This window comes from Triturus cristatus, chromosome 4_2, assembly GCF_964204655.1.
Source record: "Triturus cristatus chromosome 4_2, aTriCri1.1, whole genome shotgun sequence".
Taxonomy (NCBI): Eukaryota; Metazoa; Chordata; class Amphibia; order Caudata; family Salamandridae; genus Triturus; species Triturus cristatus.
Window position 1 is genome coordinate 309,768,859 of NC_140586.1, and position 27,723 is coordinate 309,796,581.

Sequence of the window (27,723 nt, forward strand, 5' to 3'; positions counted from 1 at the left end):
TATCCGTGGAGGAATGGTAAAGACGGATTCCGAGATATCGGGGGGCCTCCGCGCTCCAAGGCACCTGCTGAGCTCCAAGGCGAACTTCCTGTGGGGGTAGGTCCGGATGCAGCGGATATATCGTGGATTTATCCCAGTTCACCCGTAGCCCCGAGGCCGCGGCAAATTCCGTCAAGGTTTCCCAGAGGGGGGTCAGATCGTCTGTAATGTCTCGTACATAGATCAGCAGGTCATCAGCGTACAAAGATACACTATGCACTGTACCCGCTATCGGGATACCCCAGCTCTCCCCCTCCCGTCGGAGTCGGATGGCGAGAGGCTCCACCGCCAGAGCAAAAAGCAGAGGGGATAATGGGCAGCCCTGTCGCGTGCCCCTCTGAACCGCGAACTCGTCGAGATGTACCGGCCCAGGCGCACCCGCGAGGTCAGCCCGGTGTACAGTAGGCGCGTATAAGCCAGGAGGGTGGGCCCAATGCCTGCTCGCTGCAGCACCGAAAACAAGAACCGCCATGTGAGGGAGTCAAAGGCCTTTTCAAGGTCTAGGATGAGACAGGCCGCTCGAGGGTATATCCCCTGTACTTGATCCTGGATGTGGAAAACCCGACGTATGTTCTGTGAGGTGCATCTGCCTGGTATAAAACCGCATTGATCCGGGTGGATCAGGGAGCGTATGATTTGTACGTATCTATCCGCAAGGGTCTTCCCGAGGAGTTTGCAATCGGCGGACAACAGCGATATGGGACGATAGGAGGCCATTTGTTGTGGGTCCCTGTGCGGTTTCAGGAACGTCACAATTACGGATTCTCGCATGGATCTCGGCAGCTCTCCCTTCTTCAGCGCTGCCGCAAACACCTCCACTAATCGAGGGACCAGGTGGATGGAGAATGTCGTGTAATATTCTAGGGGGAACCCATCTAATCCCGGAGCCTTATTTCGGGCTAGGGCACGCAGGGCCCGTGTCACATCCGCCGAGGCTATCACCGTGTCCAGAGCCTCCCTCTCTGTCCTCGTGATCGTTGGAAGGGGTAGGGGATCGAGGAATCGATCCACTACAGGTTGCGGGGTAGAAGTTGGGTCACTGTAAGTTTCCGCATAGTAATCGCGGAAGGCGCCCAGAATCCCCGCCTGAGAACGTATGACCATCCCTCCAGGGTTCAGTATCTCAGTGATGGGTTTGACATCCGTGTCCTGTCTGGCTAACCACGCCAATAGAGTGCCCGTCTTATCCCTCTCCCTATGCATCCGTGTAGCGTAAGATCGGAAGTTGTACTTCCGTAAGTCCGTGGAGGCAGTTTGGTAGGCAGTTTTTGCCTCGGTGACACTTCGCACCTCCTCTGCGGATGTGGCATCCTGTTTCGTGAGGGTCGCCAGACGGCGCTCCGCAACGGTTAGGGCCTGTTCTAGTACGCGCTTAACTCCCGTTATTTGCTTCAAGCACTCACCCCGGGCCACCACCTTAAATGCATCCCATTCCACTAACTTGGAGGATGCCGTACCAGAGTTGCGTGCGAAATAGTCTTGGATGCTATTCTCCCGATCGTGTCGGAAGACCTGGTCCGACAGACAGTCCCGTGGTAAGCGCCACGTGGGGACCGGCGGGTGTGGGGGTCGCCAGTGTAACTGGAGAATGTGGGCATCGTGGTCGGATATGATCCTGCCCAAGTAATCCGTGTGGGTAATCGTGGGCAAGATAGTCGCCGAGCATAAGAAGCGGTCAAGACGGACGCGTAGATTGTGGGGGATGGAGTGGAAGGAGTACAATCGCACCAGGGGGTGGCGCATTCGCCAAGCATCGGTGAGTGCCCAGTGGGCGATCCAAGCCCGGAATCGGTCAGTTTGCTTATATGCCGGGGAGTGCAGTGGGGGCAGGTGGGAGCGGTCAAGGTTCCAGTCAAGCGTGCAATTATAGTCTCCTCCCAGAACCCACGGTACGGAAGCGAATGGGGCAAGAACCCCCGTGAGATGGTCCCAAAACTTGTCTTGGTCCACATTGGGGGCGTAAATACTGCCGAGAAGCACTACCTGTCCGTCCAACAGCCCCTCCAGCAGCGCATATCTACCTTCTTTGTCGACCACCCTCCGAAGCTCCTGGAAGGGGGTTCCCGGTCGCACCCAGATCAACGCCCCCCGCGCAAACGCAGAGTATGTTGTGGCGCAGATGAGCCCCCTCCATTTCGACTGCAGTTTCCCCACCTCTTTTGCAATGAGATGCGTCTCTTGTAGAAAGACTATCGGGGCGCTGTGCCGTTTTGCATAGGAGTACACCGTATACCGTTTGCGTGGAGTATGAAGCCCCCTAACATTCAGGGTAAGGATGGTAACATCAGTGTGTGTCGTATGAGGTGTTGTGTTTCCACGTCTGTACGCCATGCGCGGGAGTTATGCCCATTGCAGTGTACAAAGCGCGGTCGCCCCAGCTGGTTGCGGGTGTCTGTGTCCTCCGACGCCGTGTAAGCATAAGCGGGGAATGTCGGGGTCTGTATCCTTCCATGTGAGGGGTGGGAAAGTGTTGAACTGGGACATGTAACTGAACAAACAGGGTCGGGGAACATTCCCAATGCCTAGGGCCCATCGTCAGGAACGATGCGTCCAAACTGGTTTACCCAATTAAGGGAGGTACAACAATATAAGAAGGGGGCGGCGGAGCATGCGTGCCGGGCTGGCTGCGAATCGGGCCGTGATCAGGGGAAATGGACGTTGCTCCTGTTATAGCAAGTAACGAAACTGGGGTCGAAGTTCGGCCTGTGGGAAAGGAAGTGTACTTAGCTCAATGTTAGTGTCTGCAGTCCCCTCTCATTTCGCTCGGGAGTCGGATTGTTCATCTAGAATGAGGTCCGCTGTCTGCGGAGTGACCATGGGGGGCGTCACGGAGGTCTCCCCCGATAGTGTGTCGTCACTGTCATTCTCCCCCTCTGACGTAAAGATATGCGGTGGCCGGTCAATGTCGTCCGGCAGGGGGGATGCCTGTAAGTCGATCACCGCTTGTAGAGCCTCTCTTCGTTCCTTCACAATTTGCTCTAGGTCAGGAGAGTCCTGCGTGTGTGCGCGATCTCTGCCACTCATTCCACCCCGTGGGCGCCGTTGTGATCGCTTTCCGGATCGTGAAGGTTTAGGGTATGGGTCTCTTGCGATCTCCGCTCTAGACTGTCGTGTGCAATGCAGGTCCGCCCAGTCTTGGGCTTCCGCGGCGTTGGCGAAAAACACAGTAGAATCGGCGTGGACCACCCTGAGGCGAGCTGGGAAAAGCAAAGAGTATTGAATATTGTTCTCACGCAGCCTGCGTTTTACATTCAGAAAGGAGGCCCTTTGTTGTTGAACTGCTCTAGCATAGTCCGGGAACACCATTATTCGTTGGTTGTCGACCCGCAGGGTGCCCGCCACACGCGCCGCGCGTAGTATCGCATCTCTATCCCGGAAGTGGAGGAACTTTGCTATCAGCGGCCTTGGGGGCGCCCCTGGAGGCGGTCTGCGAGCCGGGACCCTGTGGGCTCTTTCCACAGAGAAGAATGCAGAGCGATCCTTTTCCGGAGTGAAGGACTTCACCCATGTCTCCAGATATTGCAGGGGGTTCGTGCCTTCGATTCCTTCGGGCAGCCCTATAACGCGAATGTTGCAGCGCCGGGAGCGCCCTTCTAAATCGTCCGCCCGTTCCTCCATAATGGTGAGGCGATGCAGCACCTCCTGGAGAGTTTGCTGGTGTTTGTCGAGCGTTGGCTGTACGTCCTCCATTTTCTTCTCCCCGTCCTTCACTCTATCCACCAGTTTCCGATGGTCATCACGGATAAGGCTGACGTCCGTCGCCAGCGTTCCGAGTCGCTCCTCCATTGCGACTCTGGAATGCTCAATGGCAGCCAAGACCTGGTCGAGCTTGACGGAGACCGAGGAGTCAGGCTGCGTCTCCACTGCGCCCACCCAGGTCCGGGCTCTGGGCATCCTCTCCGGGGCCGTCTCGGGGACCGTCGTCTGTTGTGTCCCCCTGGGCTTCCCCATCGTCGCGGCTGGAGCACCTCCGTGCGCCGCGTCCGTCAGCTGAAGACGCGGGCTTCCTCTCTCCCCGGGGAGGCAGGGGGGCTTCCCCAGGAGCGACCCCGCACCAACGATCCGCGTCTTTGGTCGTAGCCTCCGAGTGCTGCTATAGGTCTAGGAGACACTTCGCTATCCTGCCTTCGCCACCAAGGAGCCACCGGCCGTCAATCTCGGGGGTCAGTAGTCAGAGCAAGTGACAGGCTCTGTCCCCACGCGCTTCTCCCCTCGCTGCTGGCAGTCACGGGTTCGGTGTACACTTCGCACTCCGAGTGCCACTGGTGCTGGTCTCAGGCTCCTCTACAGCGATGTCTCGCCGGGCGCCATTTTGAGGTCAGGCGTCCCGGCCCAGCGTTGACATATGCCAGGGCTTCCCCCGCTGCTCTGCTCCCACCGTAGGTATCGTTGCCCCCGGGTGCCCCCAGGGGGATGTAGCGGCTCTAGTCTGCACCGGCGCGTCCGCTCACCTGCGGGGCCGGCCAACGCGTAGAGCGCGCGCCGCTGGAGTCATGGCCGCCCTGCCTTCTCGCACCGCTGCTGGTAGGGGGGTGATCGAGTCCTCGATTTGCCGCAGGCACCTCACCGGGATCACCCCGACTGGGACCCTCAGGGAAACGCGCCTGCTCCGGTACAGTCCTCCCCCAGGGTCACCGTCCCGAAGCTCCGGGACCGCTCGCCGCCATCTTGTGTCGCTGGGTCTCGGTGCGGCGGCTCACCACGCCGCCGGTGCACTTCTTCTCTACGTCGTGCCTCCTCAGGGCAGTAGACGCCAGAGCCGTTCCGACACCCAGGGTTGCATTTTCTAGGGGGAGCAACGCCTGGAGTCGGTCATTTGGCCGGCCCGACTGGAGAGCCCTAGCAGACTGCGACCGCCATAGTAGCCGGCTTGGCCACGCCCCCGAGTTTGTCTAGGAGTTGTTGTTGGTATATTCCTGCATAGAGTGTTACCATAGTCCAGCCTACTGTTGAGTGCTTCTGGGATGGTCCATCTAGTTTTCTTTGGCAACCATTTGAAGACTTCACAGCATGCCTGAAGTGTGGAAGCAAGAGATGCATACTGCGTTGACTTGAGTGGTCATGTTGAGCTTGCCCTCTAGGACAGTGCCATCTTACTCTTCTTTCACTACAATATAAAAGTCACTGTGGCAGAAAGAAAAGTACTGTTGGGGCGTTTCTGAAAATTGCTAAATGTACAAATAGTGTGAAAGTTGTTTTTTATAATCCGTGTTTAATGATGCATTGAGTCGTAACCGATTTAGTGATTCTTCCATACAGCAAAATGTGGGTAAGAATTGAATTGGAAGGCAATGATCTCTAGGAAATGCTATACTGACAGAGGCCTAAAACAGGCCTGTGTCCTTGCCCCAACACTTTACCTTATATACGGCATATTTGAGCAAGACTCTCCAAAACTCAAATTCTACAGTCCCGAAAATTGGCGCAAAATTCTCTTATTACAGTATGCAGACTACTTGGTAATATTGGACCATACCAAAACTGGACTATAAAAAGGGGGATGGATGCTCTTAACATCTATAATAAAAACAATGAATTGGTTGCCAATCCAAATAAGACCAAAGTGATGGTCTTCGGACACTACATAAAAAAAGCTTTAGAGGGAGTCTGTGCAACCAGACAATTACCTTCTGTGCAACCAGACAATTACCACAAGAATTTACAACTACCTTGGGGCATGGCTCAGTGACACTGGGAAGGCAACCTCACACCAACGAAGAATGGAGCCCAAAGTTCAAACAATCTAGGCCTCATGCAAACTTCATGGGAAACTGTGTAGCCCTACAACTGTGCCAATCAGGAGGGTCATAAAATGCAAAATACTGGTGATAGCAGGCTATGTACAACAAGCATTCCCTGGTCAAATGGAGGGTTGCTGGAAAAATCCCAGTGTCGGGCGTACAAACGTATCTTCAAGTTACCGAAATATACTCATATCAGTCTGATCCAGCTGGAGTTAGGTGTTCAGAATGTTTGGGAACACAGGCAAAATATTACCAAGTCCTCAAAGCACCAGCAGGACGCCTAAAGGATGTGCTCAAACCAGTATATGAAGGAACGGCTAATCCGTGGAATAGCCAAGTGCAAAAAGCAGTAGCAGCGCTTGGCCTGGCAACAGAAAATTGGTTTATGGAAGGGATGAGCAATGCACCATTAAGAATGCTATAACTAAACAAACCTACCAATCTTATTGGGAAGCAGACAAATCCAACTATCTAGCCAAGGGAGGACAGCCAGGCTTAATCCCATCATATGAGACAAACCGAATACAGCCATATTTGAACGAAGCACTGGGGAGGAAAGGCCTAAAAGATTCAATGGGCCAGGCTGGTGCCCTTGCCAACCAAAGTTAAACTGCGGGTGGTAATATTTGGCACACATAGCCAAGTGGAGACTTTAAGCATGGAGGAGTTCCTGGTCGATTGTTGTCCACACCTATTAACATCACGTTGCAAATTGTTAACGCCCACACTTTTGTCAAAAGCGGCAAGGACATGCACAGAAGCAGTATTAGCACAGTTTTCTAGTACCTCACCGTCTGAGTTGGCCATATTTAGGAAATATATGGTAGCGGGGTGTGCCGGGTTGTCCAAACATGGGCATGAGGTGTTGACTGATCTTCACGATTAAAGGGCAAGCAACCAAAAGCAATGTTTGAGCAGTTTGGGAGTTGAGGATGTCCTCAGGAGGCTATAACATGCACTTTAACACACTGAAGTATTACAACACATTAGCACTTTAATGGTTACCTTCTTCCACTTTTAATTTACAAACTAGAATACGCAAACGGGGAAAACAGGCACACGATACGCATAATGAACAGTTGCCATTAGTTTATTTACTGAAGACTAGGACCTGTGTATAACTATTAACTGCCGGTTTCACAAGTGGGTTAATGGGGATAAACAGGATTGTTTTTTAATTGTTGGTCTTAAATATTAGAAATTGTGTACAATTGTTACTGTAGGTTAGACAATTCGGGTTTTAATGGGAATATACGATCGCATGTCTTGGAATATTGCAAATGATTTTAATGATGCACTTGAAATTAATTAGCTAGGTCACTAAAAACTGTAAATAATGCAATGAATAGTTACACCACATTGTTGTGCAATACGATATGGACAAAATGGATGCAGTTTCTAGTGTTTATTAACCTGGTCTTGATCATTCCTGCCTCAGAATTAGTGCAACGTTGAAAAGCCATCTCTCCTCTGGTTTTCATGGAGCAGCAAGTAAATGACAAATGTACTAGCAAAATAAACCATCGTTAGAAAATATGTACTGTGAATGAAACTTCCATCATGTACTCAAAAGTAGCATTTTCAAGGACTTCTGCTGAAGACTTGGGGTAGTAGTGCTAATTCTATGAGCCATTGTTTAAGAAAGGTTTAATTTGTATTATACATTTTCGAGTGCTGTTGCTAAGGAAGCAGGTGGGAGAAGTCTTAACTAATGGATTAGTACCAAAGACCACGAAAATTAGGTTGCTTCTGATTTGCTAAAGCAACCCAAACCATGAGCATACCATGATGAATTTGCAGAATATTTTAATTGATAGTGTGATTGATCTATAAAACCTTTGGGTTTCTTCAAAATGTCCTACATTATTTTCCTTAGAATGATGTGGTCAGTACTCCAAGTTCGGCAATTCAAATTTCTGCTTAGATTCGGTCATAGTTGTATGATTTTTGCTACCTCTAATTGGGCTTTCATGCTTTTTTTCTGTACCACCTTGATTATTCTGTAATAAACACAAGTTTGCCTTTATTTTGATCTAGAACTCAGTTCTTAATGCTTTCAATATTATGCTGTTTAACTGCTAAATTGAGTCTTTTTGAAGAGTTTATTCTCTAGATCAACTGGAGACATATTTCTGGTAAAATATGGGGGTGTTCAAGTGATTGAGGGTCAGCTTCCACAAAGTTGGTAGAAGAGGTTAGTTTGAATTAAGGCACCTCTTCTTTAGGGGGGGGGGGGGCGGCGCAAAAGAGTTCTAGAATTTTTGGCCCTAGGTGCCAAGACCAAAGGAGAAATTCGGTTTGCCAACTTCAGTGCTGGATACTCCTGCAGGGGGACAAGCTGTGTTGCTGTGCAGTCCTGAATTAACTTGAAGTGAAAGTATGAATATGGAGAACTTCTATGCACGAGTTTGTGTTTTTTGATCATAGATTTCTGTATTGTGGTAAATGGTTGTTTGGGATGACGATTGTGGCTTCTATTGGGGTGCTGTTTACTATTTTTAGGTGGCATTATTCGTAATTGGGAACCCATCTGATGTTTTGTTATAGGAGAAAATTAAGCGGGTTATCAGATTTTGTTGAAAATCCCAAGATCAATATAGTTACATTGTCTGTTCTATGATGTGCAGACGAGGCACCACTAAAACACTAATAGGGACCTGTATTTTAATGCATTTCGTTTTTCAGATTTGAGATACCAATTTGGGTTATGGTCCTTGCCCAGAGTGCACAGGTATAGTACATTAACTTGTGAGGTAGAATTCTGCTGGTCAGACGCTTGCCTAGCTACAACTTTAAGTTGTTTGAGATTCAATCTTGTTTTCTTGTACAGTTTTCTTCATTTACTCAAAATCTAGTTTACTGTTGACAGCATTCCAACTTGTGAAATAGATTTTCCTTTCGAGGGTAAACAGACAAGCAGTTTATTAATGTCAAATAATATATTGAAGTTCTGTAGTTTCAGTTCACTAAGAAAACGCAATGCGATTGAGTGATCAGCCAGAGAGCTGGGCTGGGATTGATGTATCACAACTAGATGTGCTACGATTGGTTGTCAGTATAGCTGTGCTGTGATAGGTGGACCTTTGACACAGCTGCGATGCGATTGGCTGTTGCTCGCTAAAGTTCTTTCAGTGTGACTTAAGGTCGTGTTGAGTTTGTATAAGTAAACATGGGTGGCGTATTTACAAAACTCCAAACTAAGAGGATAAGCCTAAAGAGGGTCAGAAGATAAAGTAAGGAACGCCGGCAGTTGAAAAGATGGAAGAGGCTGTAATATGTGTTTGGATTCTCAAATACATCAAATATACAGCACATGATTAGAAGTGATACTTTCCTATGGAGGATACCTTTAATTTTGAGAAATTATACTTTGAGAGACCATGTGCGATAAGAGTCCAACACCTAAAACTACACAGTTGAGGGTGGAGGTGGATGGCCGCACGCACTTTTTTGATCGTCCCGAGGCGGCCGGGGACTGGCTGGACACTTTGCCCGGAGATCGGGGCCGGGGGGGTGCGGTTGGTGGGGAGGGCCCGCCGGATCAGGACTGAGGGACTAATGGTAGGCCTTGCTCTGGACTGTGTTATTGTCACCATTGACTGTTAGGGTAAGTTCCCCTCCTGTGGAGGTCGTGTGGGGTCTCTTGGGGGATCTCCCTCCTCCTCTGGGGGACTAGTTAGTTTTCTTCTATGGGGCGACAGGCACACTGCACTTTGGGGGGGCTGTTTGGGCTCATGCAGGGGTGCAGGGTGGGGGGAGTTCTGTTGGGATGGGTGGGTTGGGGTGGGGTGTGGTTCGTTTCTACCGCAAGGCAAACCCTTCATTGTATTGGTGTTTTTGAGATGCTCTCGGGGGGACAAATGATGGCTTCTGTATGTGATGGGGGGTAGGGACCTGACTTGGTTGTCCTGGAACGTTAACGGACTGGGTGATAGGATTAAGCGGGGTGTGGTCCTGCAATATCTGAAACGGATTTCGCCTGATGTGGTCTTTTTGCAGGAGACACACCTCATTGGTAACTCCTTTTGTGCCATGAATCGACGTGGCTATCGTTTGGTGGCCCACTCGGGCTTCACATCGGTCTCACGAGGGGTGGGCATTATGGTCAAGACCTCGCTCCCGCTAGAAATAGACGAGGTGCGCCATGATGAGAGGGGACGCTACACTGTCTTGGTGGGGAGAATGGAGGGCAAAGTAGTCGTCTTTGTTTCAGTGTACGTCCCACCGGGGTTACAGTCCACCACCTTTGCGGACCTGGGACGCCTCCTGCTTGACCTTCCAGGGGGGGCTTCTGGTGGTTGGGGGGGGGGGGGGGGGACTTCAATGCGGTGGCCTCTGGGACTATGGATCGCTATCCCCCTAGGGACCTCCCCCGGGCACAAGCGTGGCTGCCTGGCCTTTTGGACACACTGGGATTGGTGGACTGTTGGCGTCTAAAGCATCCCACTCAGCTGCAATACACCTTCCATTCGGGGGCCCATGGTAGCCTTTCGCGGCTTGATCATGTCCTTGTCCCTGCGGCCTATGCCGGGAGAGTGGGGGAGGTGCGCCATCTGGCGCGGGGTATTTCAGATCATTCCCCACTCCTGTTGCACTTTGATGTCTTCCCGAGGGGGGAGGGCAGGGTAGCTCCAATCAATGCCTGGTACCTGCGCGACCCCACTATTCGTGCTGACTTGATTAAATCCTTGAAACGGTATTTTGAGGAGAATGTGGGGTCTGTCCCGTCTGCCATCTCCCTGTGGGAGGCTTTCAAGACAGTGCTTAGAGGGGAGGCCCTCTCCTTTATTTCCCATGCCCGGAGGCGCGCACAGGAGGAGGTGACCCGGGTGGAGGCCGAAATTACTGAACTGGAGGGTGATCTGGGGAGTGGGGTGACTGACGCTGCGCTGCACGTTCTGCACCTTAAGCAGGCGGCCTATAGGTCCCTCGTCACGGAGGCGGCCAGGGGCCTCAGCAGAGAGCAACAGGGGCGATTGTATGATGTGGGTGATAAGGCTGGCAAGTTGATTGCGTGGTTGGATAAGAAGGAGAGCTAGTCGTGTGGTCCCGCTGATTGAGAGAATGGATGGTGTACGTGTTACTGAGCCGGAAGGCATTGTCTCTTGCTTCGCGGATTATTTCCGCGAGGTATATTCCCCGGTTTCTCCCTGCCCGGAGGAGGATTCCCATGCCCTGCTGCGTGACATCGCGCTGCCCTCCCTCTCAATGGAGGACAGGGAGTTGATGGATGCCGCCCCCACCGCGGACGAAATTGCCCTCGCCATCCGCTCGGTCGCTTCTGGCAAGGCCATGGGCCCGAACGGCATTCCTATCGAGTTGTATAAACTGCGACCGGATGTACTGGCACCCCACCTCCGCGCAATGTTCCTTGCGGCCCACTCGCGTGGCTCCCTCCCGCCGGACCAGCGTCTGGCTACCATCGTGGTTATCCACAAGGAGGGGAGACCGCGAGACCGGGTTACATCCTACCGGCCTATCTCGCTCTTGAACGCGGAGCCTAAAATCCTCGCCAAGGTGCTCGCCAACCGGCTGGTCGGCGTGGTGGGCGATTTGGTCCACCAAGACCAGTCCGGCTTTATTCCCCATCGCAATACGGCCCTTAATCTGCGGCGCTTGCACGGGGTGCTCGCGCGTGTTCCGTTCGTGCGGGAGCCGGCCATCTTGGACGCCACCATGGCGTTCGACACGCTCGAATGGCCCTACATCTGGGCGATGCTGGCGAAATTTGGATTTGGCCCGGGATTCATCAGTTGGGTCAAATTGTTGTACTCGGACCCATTGGCACAGGTGGTGGTGAATGGTCGAGTCTCGGCCCCATTCGTGCTGGGACGGGGCACGCGACAGGGTTGTCCCCTGTCGCTGCTCCTTTTTGCACTGGCCTTGGAACCCTTGGCGGAGAGGCTGCGGTGGCACCCTTCTATCCGAGGTCTCCGTTGGACCCCCGAGTATGAGGACCGCGTGTCCCTCTACGCTGACGATATCCTTTTGTACTTAGCCTCCCCGCGCAAATCACTGCTTGTCCTGGTCGATGTTCTGCGCTCCTTTGGCCGTAATTCAGGCCTTGTCATCAACTGGGCTAAATCCTGTGTCTATGTGCTTTCCGGGGAGGCTCCTGTCCTCCCTCGGGGCTGTCCGATCCAGATTGCCTCGCAGGGATTTCGATACCTGGGGGTCTATATTACGCTGGACCCGGTGGCCCGCTACGAGCGAAATCTGCTTCCCCCCCTCCAGCGCTTGAAGGAGGACGTCGCGCGCTGGCGGCGCTTGCCGCTTTCGCCGCTCGGCATTGTTCAAGATGATGTCATTGCCGCGCTTTCTGTACGCTCTCCAGAACACTATGGACTTGGTCCCGGCGCGCTACTTCCGTGAGGTGGAAAGCTTACAGCGCCGTCTGTTTTGGGACGGGAGGCCGCGTATAGCCCTGGCAAAATTGACGCTCCCGTGGTACGACGGAGGGATTGCCCTCCCGGATATTAAGCGGTATTACTGGGCCTCCCAGTTAGCTGCAATTAATCACGGCTTCTATGGGCCCGCCCTAAACCCGGCATTTGAAATGGACAAAATGCTCCTGCCCGGTGGCGACTACAATCGAGCGCTCTACACTAGCGTGCCCGATTCCCGCTTGACGGGACCCACGCGTGTCATGGTGCGAGTATGGCACGCGGCCAATGCAGCTATGGGATGGAAGGACCGTTTGACCCGGGCGTCACCGTTGTATGCGTCGGAGAGGCTGGGCTCTTTGTGGACCTCGAAGGGCTTCGAGAGGTGGGACATGATAGGCATCAGTACAGTGGGAGATCTCTGGACGAGGGGAGGATTCAAAACATTCGAGACGCAGGCGGAGTTTCAGCTGCAGGGCAGTGAATACTTTCGCTACCTGCAGGTCCGTCACGCACTGGGTTCCGTCTTCCCAGACGTGACCTCCATCCCGGAGTCCTCCCCCCTGGAGGATAGAGTGCTAGATGGCCACGTTCCGGACAGCACGATCTCCCTCATTTACAAGAAATTGATAAATGACCGCTCGGGCTTACTGACTGGCCTCCGCGAGGCTTGGGTTGCCGATGGGCTGGAGTTGGACGACGAGGACTGGATTTCCGAGGTGGCCTCTCCGAAGGAGGTAGCCATCCCGGCTCGCCTTCGTTTCGTCCAGCTTAAGATACTCCACCGGGTGTATATGACGGGGCCAAGGCTTCTGCGTATGGGCTATGCCGAGGATGGATTGTGTAAGCGTGGGTGTGGTGCTTTGGCGACTTTTTTGCACATTCTGTGGGAATGTCCGAGGGTGGAGCGATTCTGGCGTGGTGTGCATGAGGTCCTGCGAGCGGTTACACATGTCGCGCTGTTGCCTGAAGCGAGGAGATGCTTGCTGAATGTGTGGGAACCGACCGATTACTCGGTTCCGCAGACGCGATGGGTGACTCTGGGATATATGATAGCTAAACGTGACATTGCTCAACTGTGGGGATCCCAGAGGGCCCCCGGCGGTGTCGGCCTGGAAAGAACACACGGATTGGTGCATGTTCCGAGAAAAGGTGGTGTATGTGGCGCGGGGTAAGCCTGGGGCATGGGTGAAGATATGGGGCCCCTGGAACGCCTACCGCGGGGGTATTTGCGAGCCGCCGTTGTTGCCTCCCGCTTCACCAGCTCCCTCCCCCTAGTTGACCCCCTCCCTCAGCCCCGGGCACATTGTTCTCCCAGTCCCGGATCTGTTTCCCTTCCCCTCTCTGGATTTCTTTGGATGGTTGGGGTCCCCCACTTGAGGAGCACGTGTCATTTTCGATTGCGGGTTGCCTTGCGGGTGTGGTTTTATGTTGTTGTGTTGTATAAAACGAAACCGTATTGTGGGCTCAGAGTCATGTGGCCCACGTTGTTGATACCTCCTGCTTTATCGTCTCTGCAAAGCAGAGTGCCTCATTGTATGTATGTCATTTGCTTCTGTCACTTTAGCGGCCGGCCGGAAGGTTGTAGGCCCATACCTGTATATATTTGAGATTGCAATAAACGGTTTAAAAAAAAAAATAAAAAATAAAAATAAAACTACACAGTTCTATGCACTCAAATGGAATTGCATGGCAAGACAGAAAGATAGATCCATTAAGAAGTTTGTCAGGGGCTGGATAGGCTCCAGACTGGGCTAGGACAAGGCATGGATATTTGACAAAATGGAAAGTGTTACATCTCCAGCTATGGTTACAGAAAAGGACCATGTCAAAACAGGCAACTCGAAATAAGAAAGATTGAGAATCAAATAATTGATCTACAGGATGCTTAGTTGATATAAGATTACGAATTAATGAATTTAATGACACGTGATGGTCTTGGAATGTCCTTTCCATTTAAAAAAAAAAAAAAAAAAGCATTTGCAATGCAATAGGTCTCACTTTCACAAGAGTTTGAGCTATTGACATTGCAAATAAAAATGCCTTTTATTTTGGTTTAAAAAAACAAATAAAAGGCATGGTCATTTACAGTGCCAATAGCTTAAACTCGCGAGACCTATTGCATTGCAAATGCTTGTTTTATGTTCATGTGGCGAAGGACTTTTGTACAGTGCCTTCTGTGAACAGTCACCTCTGGGCGCTCTGGAGTGAAGACTGTGGGAGTTGGACGATGCCAGGCAGTGGGTCATAAAGGTGCTCAGACTACTCGCTCATCCGATCCTTGGCCTCCTAGCAGACCGCACAGTGCTATGATCACTTCTGTGCGGATTGTAATCACCATTTTATATGAAAGTGTGTGCGAGGCACACACAGATGGTGAAACGTCGGAGAAGATATTTTCAGAACTGACACTTTCAGCTCTAAATATTCACAACAAAATCAGTCACTCATTTATGATACAGTTAACAAGCATTTGCAAACTCAATGTTTAGCTTGTTTTAGGCACATTTTAGTTATTGTGCAGTGTATCTGCACGCAATATTGGAGAAATCCGAGAGGCCCACCAAATACTGTCTGAATGAAGCACAGTGCTTTATTTTGTATCTTTTAGCTATTCTGTTAATTGCACAAGCCACGCCCCTTTAAGAAATTTCTAGGTGCATTTGTTTGAACACTCCTATACGGAGACCTCACCCCACCCATTTTTTCATTGCACTTAAAGCCCCTGGCGGTGTGCCATGGAACCCCTTAATGAAACCTTAGTCACCTTAAACTCTGCCCTCAAACATCGCTGATTTGGAAGGGGCTTGGAGGAGTGTGGTTCACGAGACTGGAACCCTCCCTCACCAGGTTGCGAGCTCCCTGCCGCGGGGGGCAGGGGCAGCAGGCAAACAGACGGTGCTATGGCACAGGGACACAAATCAGTGAAAACTAACTAAAGACCTGGCGGGGCGCTCCCCTCCCCAAGAGTGAAAGCCTGACAGGTGTTTAAAAAAATAAAAAAAGTGTTCATTTAATGTTTGGATCATAACAGCCACATAACAGCCACTTGTAACCTTCATCTGGTGCACACAAGCATGCAGTTCGTTGTGCCAAGTAGTATGTGAGCTCTAGGTGCTGGTGTCTGGCTGCACTAGCGAGCTGTGTGCACACAGCAGGTCTGTAGACACTGCGCACTAGGATGTGAAACAGATGCCATGTGTGCTCTGCGGCGCCTTGTGCTGCCTTCTCTGGCGGCCGTGTGCTGCCTGCCTCCGTAGGCCCCTTATCTCTGGGGGGCAGAAGCCGCCCGTCCCTCCCAGCTTCCACTGCAGGGGCTGGCTTCTGGTTCCACTTGCACGAGTACAGTAATCGATGCGCCGCACACTTTGTTCCAATTGAAAATCGATGGCTTCCAGTGTTCTGCATCATGGAGTAACTAACACAGCGGTCTGAAACAGACCCGTTAACCCTAGGGAGACTAGTGTACGTTGCTAGCGCCCCCAACCCTCCCCGCAGCCTCCATCTGACACCACCTGGAGGGGAGGAATCTGTGTTGGAATCTCCAGGCCTGCGGTATTGCCTACTGCTGGCACTGCACTTGGAGAAGATTAAGTGACTGGCACAGAACCACAGGAGGGTGAACTGGCACCAGGACTCAACGTGCTTTTCCAGCATTATTGCGGTAGCAGAGTGCAGACATGGGAAACTGTGGGGACGCGAAGAGTAATGAAAGTGAAAGCGCGCACTGTCATTACAGGAAATAACCAGGAAAAGTAAAGCAGCGCGTGCATGTCATGTCCAGGCGTATTCACATGCTGTGTCGAAGGAAGACAGGGAGAGAACCAAACATGCTTCCCTCCAAATAGAAACCACGGATTTGGCGGGCACGCCAGTAAGAAGCATCAGTGGAGCTACCACCCTCGCTTTGCAAAAAAAGCGAAGGCAATAGATCACCAGGCGCGCGCAGCAGCGCCTGTGTTGCTAGGAGACCTAAAATAAAAAATAGAATACACATTTAACAATTTGATATATGTGTGAATCAGATTCTTCTTTATTAAATTGGTATTTATAAGTGTTTCAATATGTGGAATGTTTCTACATAGGTATACCAAAAGGGAATTATATATTTGACCTGGAGTCACATGTGGCTCTTTGTCCCTTTCGGGCGTGAGGCCCCTCTCACTGTATCTGCTACATAAAGTGTTCATGACATCTTCAGGTGCGCCAGTGAAGAATAGTTTGTACATATTGGATTTGTTGGATGCAATTCAGAAACCAAAAGCAGTGGTAGTTGTAACATTTCTTGCCCATAAGGATGGCATTGATTTTGTCACATTACGTAACAAGTATGCTGACAAAAGGGCTCAGTATAGTGCATTAAGAGTACCATCATTCAGTAAAATGAAGATCAAACGTTTGCAAATGTTAGAGTTCAAATAATGTAAACTGTTATTTTATGGGTTAATGCCAACCTTCTTTAAATTGATGGATCTGCAAGAAGATGCTCCCAATGATTAAAAATCAATAGATAAATTGGATCAAAAAACAGTTAAAGATTTGTATGCAAATAGAGTCCATAAGTATATGCTACCTAATTTATTGTTACAGGCTATGAGTAAATATTAGCATAATAAGGCTTATGCACGGAGAGATAGTCTAACCAGACCATTTAAAAAAGTGTTGGGAAAATACAGGATTTAAACATCTTGCGAAAGATGTGACCAGTGTTTAGTATGCCACCTAAACATTAAGGTAAAAAAAAAAGTTACTGTTCTGAATCACATTGGCAAATCAAAAGCTCACTTACGAAACCGCAAAGACTTTGGGATGCTACTATGAAATAGCTTTAAGTATATCTTGGCAGTAGTCTGTTCTCCAAATAGGAGAAGGCATTTCCCACTAGGAGAGCAGAGATGTACAGTAGCCAAAATTGCCACGGATGGAGCTGAAAACATGACTTGGCCTCCTGACTTCTGTGGAGACCAGCCATGGCACTCACTTCAAGAATGAAGCGCTCCACATAATTTGTACAGCTTTTGTGATCAAGCAAAGATTTCACTGCAGTTCGACCAAAATCCTCTGGTGTGGTGGAAAGGACAGATGGTACTCAAGAACAATCTGACAATTCTACACAGACAGGTTTGAAATGGCTTAATGCACTTCCCCTTGTGTTGATTTAATATGAGAAATACTCACAGTAAGAGGCTTATCACCTTATGAATTAAAGGGTTGGAGTAGGAGAACCGTACATGTACCTTTAGCTGCATTAGTTTCAATAATGGATGATATGGTTATGGATTATTGCAAAGGTCTAGCTGATGTGGTAAAATCCATATCTTGCCAGGTGGATGCAGTCACAAGACTACAGACATCATTTGCTACAGTTTGATTGCAGGGGATTGGACTCATTTGTAAACCTGTCCGCACGGGAGGCTTAGACTAGCGGTAGAGTGGCCATCCTAAATTTATCCTGATGATCAATAGTGCAGTCAAGTGTGCGGGAGTAACTCCATGGGTACACGCTGGTCACATATAGCAGTTGAAACAGTGGACGAAGTAGATCAAGGTGCACAAACTGCTGAACAAGGTTACAGTTCAAGTGACCGTCCAGGCCCAAGTTCACAGCGAGCATCTGGAAGGAGGGGTTGGAGATAAATTGGTGACGAAATTTTGTAACTGGTAAAGTTGAATAGTTAAAAGTTTAGAGAAAAACCTAAAGTGACAGTTTCAAGTGAGTGTTCTGATGAAGTTGGAAACTCAAAAGGCAGCAGAAGGTATAAAAAGGAGAAGAAATACTTGGCAGCCTTTAACTCTGGTATCTCCAATAAGTAGCAAGTAAGCTACTGGTAGTTGTCCTGCATTCAGTAAGAAGCTCTCCTATGTTCAGCTCAGCCTACTAAATTAGAAACCTTTACTTGGCTGAAATATATGTATACTAAAATTTGAAATTTGGAGTGCCCTTTCAGAACTCATGAGCCAGATTCTTTGGTGTGTATTTTCATGAAAGATGATCTGTCAATCAGTCGCACAACTAGTCTGTGTTACTAAGCATTCTACCATAAATGAGAAAGTGCGACAGATTGTTATTCAAAATATGCCAATTAGAATTAATTATGTCATGCAGGAATCCACACTGCCGAAACCCCTTCTTGCGCATCGACAGCACAAGAATTTGAAGGACATGGTTGTACATTCCTGTTTCAAAACAGCGACCAACTTTAAACAAAAAACAATTGATGGAAGTAAACCTATAAATGGGACATTCAAAAACACAGGATGTAAAGTGTGAGACAGTTAGAGGCAGACACCTTTAACCACAATGGATATACCATAAAAGCAAAAACAACTTACCAATTGCAAAACTAAAAATCTGGTACATCTCTATGACCATGTAACCTAGGTTATGCAGGTGAAACAGCACGTCCGATGCCACTCGCCTTACGGAACATCGTTCAGCCATTCGAACATCTAATTTGAATGGGAACTCAAGATCACGTGGGAGAAAGCCATAGGTATAACGTGAAGCAATAAGGGCCATTGTCATCTTACCACGCTTTTGCGATCTATAACTAAATTGAGATAGAACTTGGTTCCATCTCATTTTAATAGATATGAAGGGAACAAAGATAGTAGTCCATATTTTTCCAAGTTATAATTCATGCATTTATATCGCATCCCAACTGATGTAATTCTTTACGTTCTGGAATTTTTTATAACGTTGTGTTGGTTTATTTAATGAGTTTTTTTAACTAAATATTTAATTTCACTATTCAGTTTAATATTCATGGTTTAGTCTTCAATCATAGTTTAGCATTTGGGCTTTTTGCGGTCACATCTTATGTTAGAATGAAAAGATCAGATCTCTTCATTTTAATTTCCTTTATTGCTGATTTGGAATGAATTTAGGATACTGATGCCCTAATTAATAAATGATTTCTAGTTGCTTACCTGTTGGGCTTTCGGATAGTCTAGCTTCTTGTTGCTCCCAAATGCTTTTGCTATTCAGTTACCAGATATACATAGAGCACCTTAAGGCAACTTCCGGCACCTGTGATACAAATAAGCCCCCATTCAGGTGCCGCCATTTGTCACATGGAAGATCAGGCACGAGTAATACGTTTGCCAAACCGCACAGTCGGATAGCGTTCTGCCACTCGGCGATTATGCACACAATGTTAACTGTAGTTACCACAGTACTCTCCTACATAGAGGCCATATAAAGGTTTCGATTCTTCCACTTAAATTTATTTTGACAGTTGGTATGCTAGGCTCTGCAGTCAGTTTCTATATACGAGAGTCTCATTTTGGAGTTCAAGTTATAATATTGACAAGCACAGCATTTCATTAGGCTGTTGCCTTCATGATATCTAAAGTCTTCATTTGTTCTGTTAATTTACTTTTTACATCTTTTTATGATCTAGTTGGATACATTTCCCTATTCAGTAACGCATTAGAAATGTTGAAGCCATTTTGTGGACTTAGTTTTGGATTTATGAATTAGTTAGGCTTGGTTGTATATGGTAATGCCATTTTATGGCATTCTAGATGTAGGTAATTGATAAAGATTTCCACCAAGTTTTAATGTTGGATGAAAGCCTATTTTTCATAGACATCTAGGTCACTAATAACAATGTCCATAATCTACAGGTCTTATACCACTGCACTCACTTTTAGTATTAGTTTTTTTTCCCCTACGCATTGACAGATGTTTATCAATTCTGCTAATACTGATGAAACTATACACCTCTTTGAATCTATACCCATTTTTCTTACTGAATCGCCGATAGGGACAGAGGAACTTATCCCATTACCCCTTGGATACTCATCTTGTCTGCTATACAGGTATTTAATTTCAGCCTTGTCCTCAAGTATCACCATTGTCATGAACACTTAATTTATCTTAGCTGTTAAAGATTTCATCTAGATTCATCTGTTTGCAGTCCGTCATGTCTCAAATCCGTCCCGAAAACAGTTTACATCCTGTGTAAAGTGATTAAGGTACTATAGTATATTCTGTGAGACCGGATTAACCTCTTCTGTGCCCGTGACGAGATAGTCTCGTCATGGGCACAGCGCAACCGTGCTCCATGACGAGACTCTCGTCATGAACCCCACCCACTAATGTAACGCCCGGCACAGGAGGGGGAAGGGCGTGGCACTGAAGGGGTTAAAAGAGTACGTCTGTACATTTGGGACCTTTTACCTTACTTATCCAACGCTCTTGTTTCCAGTTTGAATTATTTTGCCGGTTCAGTTATCAAGCCAGACAGTGCTTTCAGTTAACATCTCCACCTCTAGGTACTAGAGCTGTTGAGCGTTATCAATTTTAACTACATAAAAATTACACCCAGTGTTTGTCCATGAGAGCACATCTTTAATTTCATTTTCATTCTTATTTTTCAATAAAACTATTTGGTTCTCTTAAGAAGTCCTAACCTTTTCACGATGATAGTTCTGCAATTATCTGTGTTGGACTTTCTTTGGGCTTATTCGCCAGATTCTAATTTATGGATTTTTTATTTCAGATCTCATTTAATTGGTGATTGATGATGCTAAAGGCAGAGTGCATACTTCACTTATTTTATTTTTTTAGTTTATTCTCAATTGTGGCTTTGAGGCAGGTGCTTGGTTTGCCAAAACACGCATAGACTCGATTCCATGAAGATCTATCCACAATCTAAGCCACCTCTTTCTTTGTGTGCCTCTCCATTTGGCTAGATTAGGAGAAATCATATTTTTTTCAGTTGACTAAATAAACGAAATAACTATGAATCATGAGGCTATTCATTTTGATGCAGTTGTAATTTCACTATTGTATACATAATTGCAATTATTATATTCTAAGTATCAAATATTATCAAGTGAATTGTTGACATTATGCATTTTGTGTACTAAGTTGCCATCACTACGAGAGACCATTTACATATAAAAAAATATTGGTTTTAACTGTCTTATAAACTACACACTGTACATTTAAGAATGATTTCAATCTGTATGAGTCATGTGTAGTTGCACACTTAGCCTTTTCAGTTTTTCTGTAACTATCATTGCCATTGTTGCATATAATTGGAGTCGCCAAGGGATTGTTTCTGTACAACGGTATTTTCCCTGCCTTGGAACAGATTCGTTGCAGGGGATCCGGATTTACATTACTGCTGGTAACATTACTGATGCAGAGGTGATTGCTGCTATCTTGCATGGGGTGGTCATGTAATCTTGCCTGGTAAGCTAATGATTACAACACTAATGTGGGTAGCTCAGGATGTCATTCAACATAACTAACTTTGCAGAAAAGATTGGAGCCCACTGCTCTTAAAAGTAGGACTAGCAAGTGGCGCAGAGCATGGTAGGAAAATTAGTCTCCTTTAACCACTTGGACAAGGAGTTACTCAGAAGCTTGGTTGGCACGAACAGTGCTCATTTAACCATAAACAATGGAGACCAGTAATTTTAAAAAAGTTTACCTTTAATATCCGACCTACGTGACAAAAAAAAAAAAAAACTGTACTCGAGAGTGCGAATCTTTGATGTTCTAAGATTGAGGCAGGGCACAAGAACCCTTAGCTTTGGGAGTCTACAGATACATGGACCTTAGAACCAGAGGGCGATTGATCAGGTGTGTTAAGAGTAAACTGAAAATGAAACAGCCACGCCAGAGATCTTCGGAACCAAGTAAGCCAGAATGCAGAGCACTACAAGAGGTGGAACAGCTTACACCATAATGAGAAACAGGCCACAAACAAAAAGATACAAACAGCACTCATTGCATACCACACCGTATTACACTAGACATTTAAATCAAAGCTTTTTGTAAAAGGCTTCACCAACGGTAAGGCAAATACTCCCTCGCACTCCTCTATTCCAATGGTCCTCCTCCATACCAGTTTGGAGCTGGTTGCAAAAAGACTGCACGGGGAAACATATCTGAAGTCAATTGCTATAGGGTTTTTAATGTGCAGAAGGCCCCCGTTCACCACCAAAATGGTCAAGAACACCAACTCAATGAATCGAATGAGAATCAGCAACAGTAACATTGGCAAGCACTTAATATGGACGCAAGGCAGTTTCAAAGGCCCTTCAAACAGAATTATGCATCAAAGGAGACTGTTGTGCTCTGTACATGAAGACACTGGCAGCCATGTTGTAAGTTTAAGTCTTCTTTATTGGTTCCAGTTCCAAACAGTATCAGTCTTAGTTCAGCCATGTACCAGCTCCTACACCAGCCCCACCAGGAGCAGCCTGCCTAGCTGTTCAGCCCATCTCCAACTGTCACCACTCATCCACACAGGCACCCAGGCATTCCACGCATCACAGTCACACCAACATTCCGTCACTATCTGTCACTCTGGCTGAGCAGCTAGGAAGACCTAGGCTGATTACAATTAAATGTAATACTCAAGATAACAGAGACCTACTTTAATGACAAAAACTTTTCCTTGAAGCTACTGTTTTCTGTTTTGTGGTTGGGTAGGCACATCATACCAGCAAGGAGCAGCACTGAGGGTTCCAAAAATTGCATGCAGGCTACAAATAGGACACCCAGTCAAGTATGAAGTTAGAGAATCATGACTGACCAAGTGAAATAGATCCCATTCAGAATATCTTGTCGGAAACGGACTTTTGCACAGGAAAATGTAGATACAGTGACTATTGAACTGATGGAATTATAGCTATCCCACAACGAAACCGTATCAATTATGCAAAGTAAGAGTTACAAGAAACTCTGGGTTTGCTGCTGGTAAGGAAACTGAGAAGCAAAGCTGAGGGAGCAAGATAAGGGTGGGAGTGACAGTTGGTAATTTGTTAACACAGTCAACAGTTGTGAAAAATCGCCGCTACGAGGCTTAGGGAGGGGCCAATTTCCATTCATTTAAAGATCCCAGCTCATGATACCAAGACATGACTCCAGCTGCATGCCTTTTCCTCCTGATCATATAAGGGGTGGTATTATGCACAGTACCCTGGGGTGCAACAAGCATTTGCACCCAATGAGCACTACCAGGTCTGCCAACTTTCAGAAAAACGTCACTGCAAGTGGAGTTGCGGTCTTAAAGGGATTGGGATCTGGTGTGTAGGGTTCAAAGCCCAATACTTTTATGAGGCATGAGGCTTTGTGGAAAGAACTGACCTCGCCCCTCCCCGAACCAATCCACAACACGCAAAAATAAGCCACAAAAAATAACTGAGGCTGCTCCTAGTGTCTGGGGAGTTTGCAAAACCATCCATGAACACCAGTAAGTGCTCAGTCTCAAAACTGAAGCTGGAAACCCACACTGCACAAAGACATTTGCAAGGGAAATGTTTAATAAAACTAAGCGTCCACAAGTTCCTTCAACCATGGATCGTTCTCATTTTTACAAAGAGGGCAAGGGGCCTCCAAAGTTAGAGATCTGCTACAGGCACATGAATGTGACATGCAGGCTGCACGTCTGAATCTCAGCCGGGCTAATTAAGCCCTTCATCCTTCGATAAATGAGTATGTTTAACATGGACAATAACAAACTTTAGTTACCAAAACTACTTTTCCAAAAATCATTACAAACGTCTACTTACCACACACACCAAACATAATTGAGAGTTTTAAAGTAGCATACATCTAGTGTCAGATCTGAAACTATCAGAGCTCAGGTGGGAAGGAGAACCTCCTCCGGAGACGAACTGTTGACATGGCAAAACTTGCATGCATTATTTGGTGCATCGTCTACACCATTTGCTTCAACAGGAAGCTGTATTAGGGCGATGCCTACTAGCATTATTTGATTAATTAACTTTGCACCAAACATCTTGCAGTAGTATTTAGAGCTGCCTTGAGAAGGAGGAGTTGAGATACCTTTGAACCACTAGTGGTTTTTATTTGAACCACTAGTTTATTTCTAGAAGCAATCAGCTCAGTTTACCTTGCTCCAGCCAAAGTGATCTTCAACAGTGTCGATTGAGAGTGCGATCATTTTTACACCGCGTTTTTCAAATTCAGGTGCCATCTGCACAGCTCGTCCTAGTTCGGTGGTGCATACGGGAGTATAGTCCCTGGGATGTGAGAACAGGATGCCCCATCTGGAAAAAGCATATGTACACAGACGTTAAGAGCAGCAACTGATTCCTTGAAGCACGAGACCCACAGCCCCCATAATATTTTCGCAGGACACGCAGCACATTAGCTTGCCATATAAGCTGCCTTATCTGGCAGCCTAGAAGGGGGAAAAAACGTGCAGCCCGAGTTCCAAAGCAGGTTGTGGTAAAGAAAGTGTTTATTCAGGTGGAAGAGGTTGAATCACTTGCTTATGCCTATCCAACATCATTGCCATCAAGAGGTTATGGCCTGGCAAGCCAGCATGCTGCCTGTTCAACCACGCCAACCATAAGTACCTGGCTCATCACATTCACTTTCATTCTGGTCGAATTACTTAAAGGATTGATAGGACAGTTCTCCTCTGATAGTGGTGCTTGGAGCCTGTTTAACCCCTTTGCCTTTCCAGACAAATTTAAAAAAGTACCCATAATCCTAAAGGGAAAATATCCAACAATCTGAGGACAGAATTAAAACTACAAAGACACAACAGCAAACATTAACATGCAGTTCAGTTACCAGGGTTACAATTGCCACCCCACTGCTCGTGTTCCCAGACGACCGATTGCTCATAAAGCAGGGATTGGTCTCAAGTGTTGGGGCAATTTTGTGCTAGATCCATATGGACCGTTTTTTCTAGTGAAAGGATTCACTCGCCCATCCATATAATGGGGGTAATTGGTGGCTGGAAAGCACCCCTGTGCAGGGTGGTAGGAGATTTCCATCTCCCTCCATGCTCACTCCCTCAGTCTAGTCGTGTTTTACCAAAGAACTGCAGCTCCATAAACCCATATATTCACAGAAAAAGTAAGCCACAGGCCCATCCATCGGATCTTTGTTGCAAGTGAGCAGACTGGTCTGAAAAAAAAAGCACAGATCAGGGACTTCCAGCCCTAACTCTTTAGAACTAGAGCCAATTGCATCGATGAGGAATGCCTTGCTAAATAACGATCCCTGTGTAACACCCGTTTGCACAGGATTAGCCAGAATATTCAATCCTTGGTCAGGCAGCGAGATCCTATCCAAACCTAGCCAACAAACCTTGGACTCGATACAAACTTTCCTGAAATGAAGCTGTCTGCATGAGTGCATACTGCTTAGTAAGCTGCCCGAGCGGACATGTGGGTGGTTGCTGAGTCTGCAATCAGACAAACCCAACTCGCACTGTTCCAGATATGATCAAGGCAAGTGCTGTCAAAACCACAAATGAGATTAAAGCAGCCACAGAGGGAATATGGGTCCGTATTCAAAGGTTTCTGGCGCACCGTAGTATGGGTGTGATAAGCAGAGAGTTGCGCATACCTCAGTTTGCACAGGTCAAGTAGAGAACAGACCTTAGTCGGCAGGAAGCACTACAAACGCAATATAAAGCATTAGCAGCAAAGCAACCTACGCAAAGGAATGCGAGATCGCGTCACTGCATGCGTCATCGCACATACAGAATATGCAGCCAAAGTGTCCTCTTCCCCATGGTTCATTTTTCCTCTGAAACTTGCAAATAGTGTTACACAATATACAGCCAAGGATGCACAAACTGGGCATGACGGAAAGCATTATAAAAGTGGAAGGTAGATGTTAAGACAGTCTCTGTACTGCTTGATAAATTATACGACGTTCTCTGCACACACCGATTTGAGCAGACTGAATAATCGATGGCTTTTTAAATAATGTACAGGAACACTGCTGAAACAGTATTTTTGCCAATATTTGACCAATTTCTTTGGGCAGAGCACTAGAAAACGTTTGTTTATTGGGTCGATCTTTCTAGCCACACTGTCAAAGTATTCGATTTTTTTAATCCATGCTCCTAGACAACGGCCTGTAAAACAAATAGCTTTTCCCCCCCAAATATATTTTAAAATCATGCTAAAAAAAACCCGGGATTTTCTCCGCTTTATGAGCAACCTTAGCATCCGTGCCCCTCCAAATTGACCCCTGCGAACGCCACAACGCCCATCTCCGCTACGACTGCAGCACCCTCCACGCCGACGATCATTCACCTGCTGCTTGGCCGTCCCGAAGCGCACCCAAGGACCCTTCTCCTGCCGGAACTGCAGCTTCACCAGCATTCGTCCCACCAACCCACCTACCAAAGAAACCAACCACCTCAGATGCATCCTTCTCAACACCCACTCCGCACGCAAACACGCCTTGGAACTCTGGGACCTACTGGACTCCAACACCCCAGACGTTGCCTTCCTGACGAAGACCTGGCTGAAACCCTCCTCGGCACCAGACATCGCCATAGCCATCCCGGAAGGCTATAAAATTACCTGCAGGGACCGCACCAATGGAGTAGTAGGAGGAGGAATCGCCATCGTCCACAGGAACTTAAAGTCTCAACCAACACCGACAACACCCGCAGCACCGAACACCTGCACTTCCAGATCCACACCGATCCCAACACCACCCTCAGAGGAACCCTCATCTACAGACCCACCGGACCACTAGCACTGTTCAGAGATTCCATCACCGACCTAGTCAGCACACATGCCCTCGCCTCCATGGTGTGTCTTTTGCTTTCTCGCCCCAAGTGCGCCAGGTAGGCTCAGACGTGAGTCCTGGGCTCACTGTGCCACTGGAATCAAGCTATCCTGGCTGACGAGGGGTGAAACTCCGAAACTGGTCCTAGGATGCTTGTTTCCGGTCCAGGGAGGACCTGGCTTGACTGGACTGTTCCCATGAGGCACAGGGTCAAGACTGATTTGCATATGGCCAGGTCTAAACTGGGGTGGCATGTGAGCAAAAGAATGGATTTAACCCAGATCTCTTGACTGGGGATGAAGGTTTTGATTTGTTCTGCATTCCGTCCATCAATTGTGTGTCTTTTGCCTCCATGGACTACATCCTCATCGGGGATCTGAACTTCCACCTCGAGAATAATAATGACACCAACTCCTCCACCCTGATCGACAACCTCGGACTCAGACTACACCCACCCACTCCGCCAGCCACACGCTTGGACTCCACCCCCCCCCCACCCCATATTCTCCACAAGCTCCCATGTCTCCTTTAACCACACCATCGAGCTCCACTGGACAGATCACAGCTGCATCCACTTCACCTTCTAGAAAACCACCACGCACCACTGCACCCAACAGATGCCACGCCACTGCTGGAGCAAAGTCACTGAAGTCCAGCTTTCCACCTACCTTGCACGGAACCCACCCGCAGATACGACCAACCCTGACACCGCCGCCCACAACCACAAGCAGTGGATCAACGACTGCGCCAACACCCTCGCCCCCCCCGCTCAAGAAGCCCTCCAACACCCACACTAGCAAGAAAGTCAGCTGGTTCACCGAAGACCTCCAGGCCTCAGAGAACCTGCTGAAAACTCGAAAAAACCTGGATCCGTGTACTAACACCGGAAAGCTACACTGCCCACAAGAACGCCACCCGCAGACACCACCACCATCAGATCTGCCAAAAGGACCACCTTCAAAGACCGCCTAGACAACAATGCACATAACAGCAAAGAGCTCTTCAACATGAAGGAACTCTCCAA

The 27,723-nt window shown here is 48.0% G+C and overlaps 1 protein-coding gene across 1 annotated transcript in view; it reads right to left on the reverse strand.

Annotated features, from left to right (window-relative positions):
• The window catches only part of PRDX6 (peroxiredoxin 6), a 105,096-nt gene that overhangs the window by 39,922 nt on the left and 37,451 nt on the right, over window positions 1–27,723 (reverse strand). Inside the window, exon 2 of the mRNA XM_085601636.1 lies at window positions 24,046–24,202. Within this exon, the coding sequence (XP_085457762.1) occupies window positions 24,046–24,202 (157 nt within the window). The remainder of the gene's footprint in view (window positions 1–24,045; window positions 24,203–27,723) is intronic.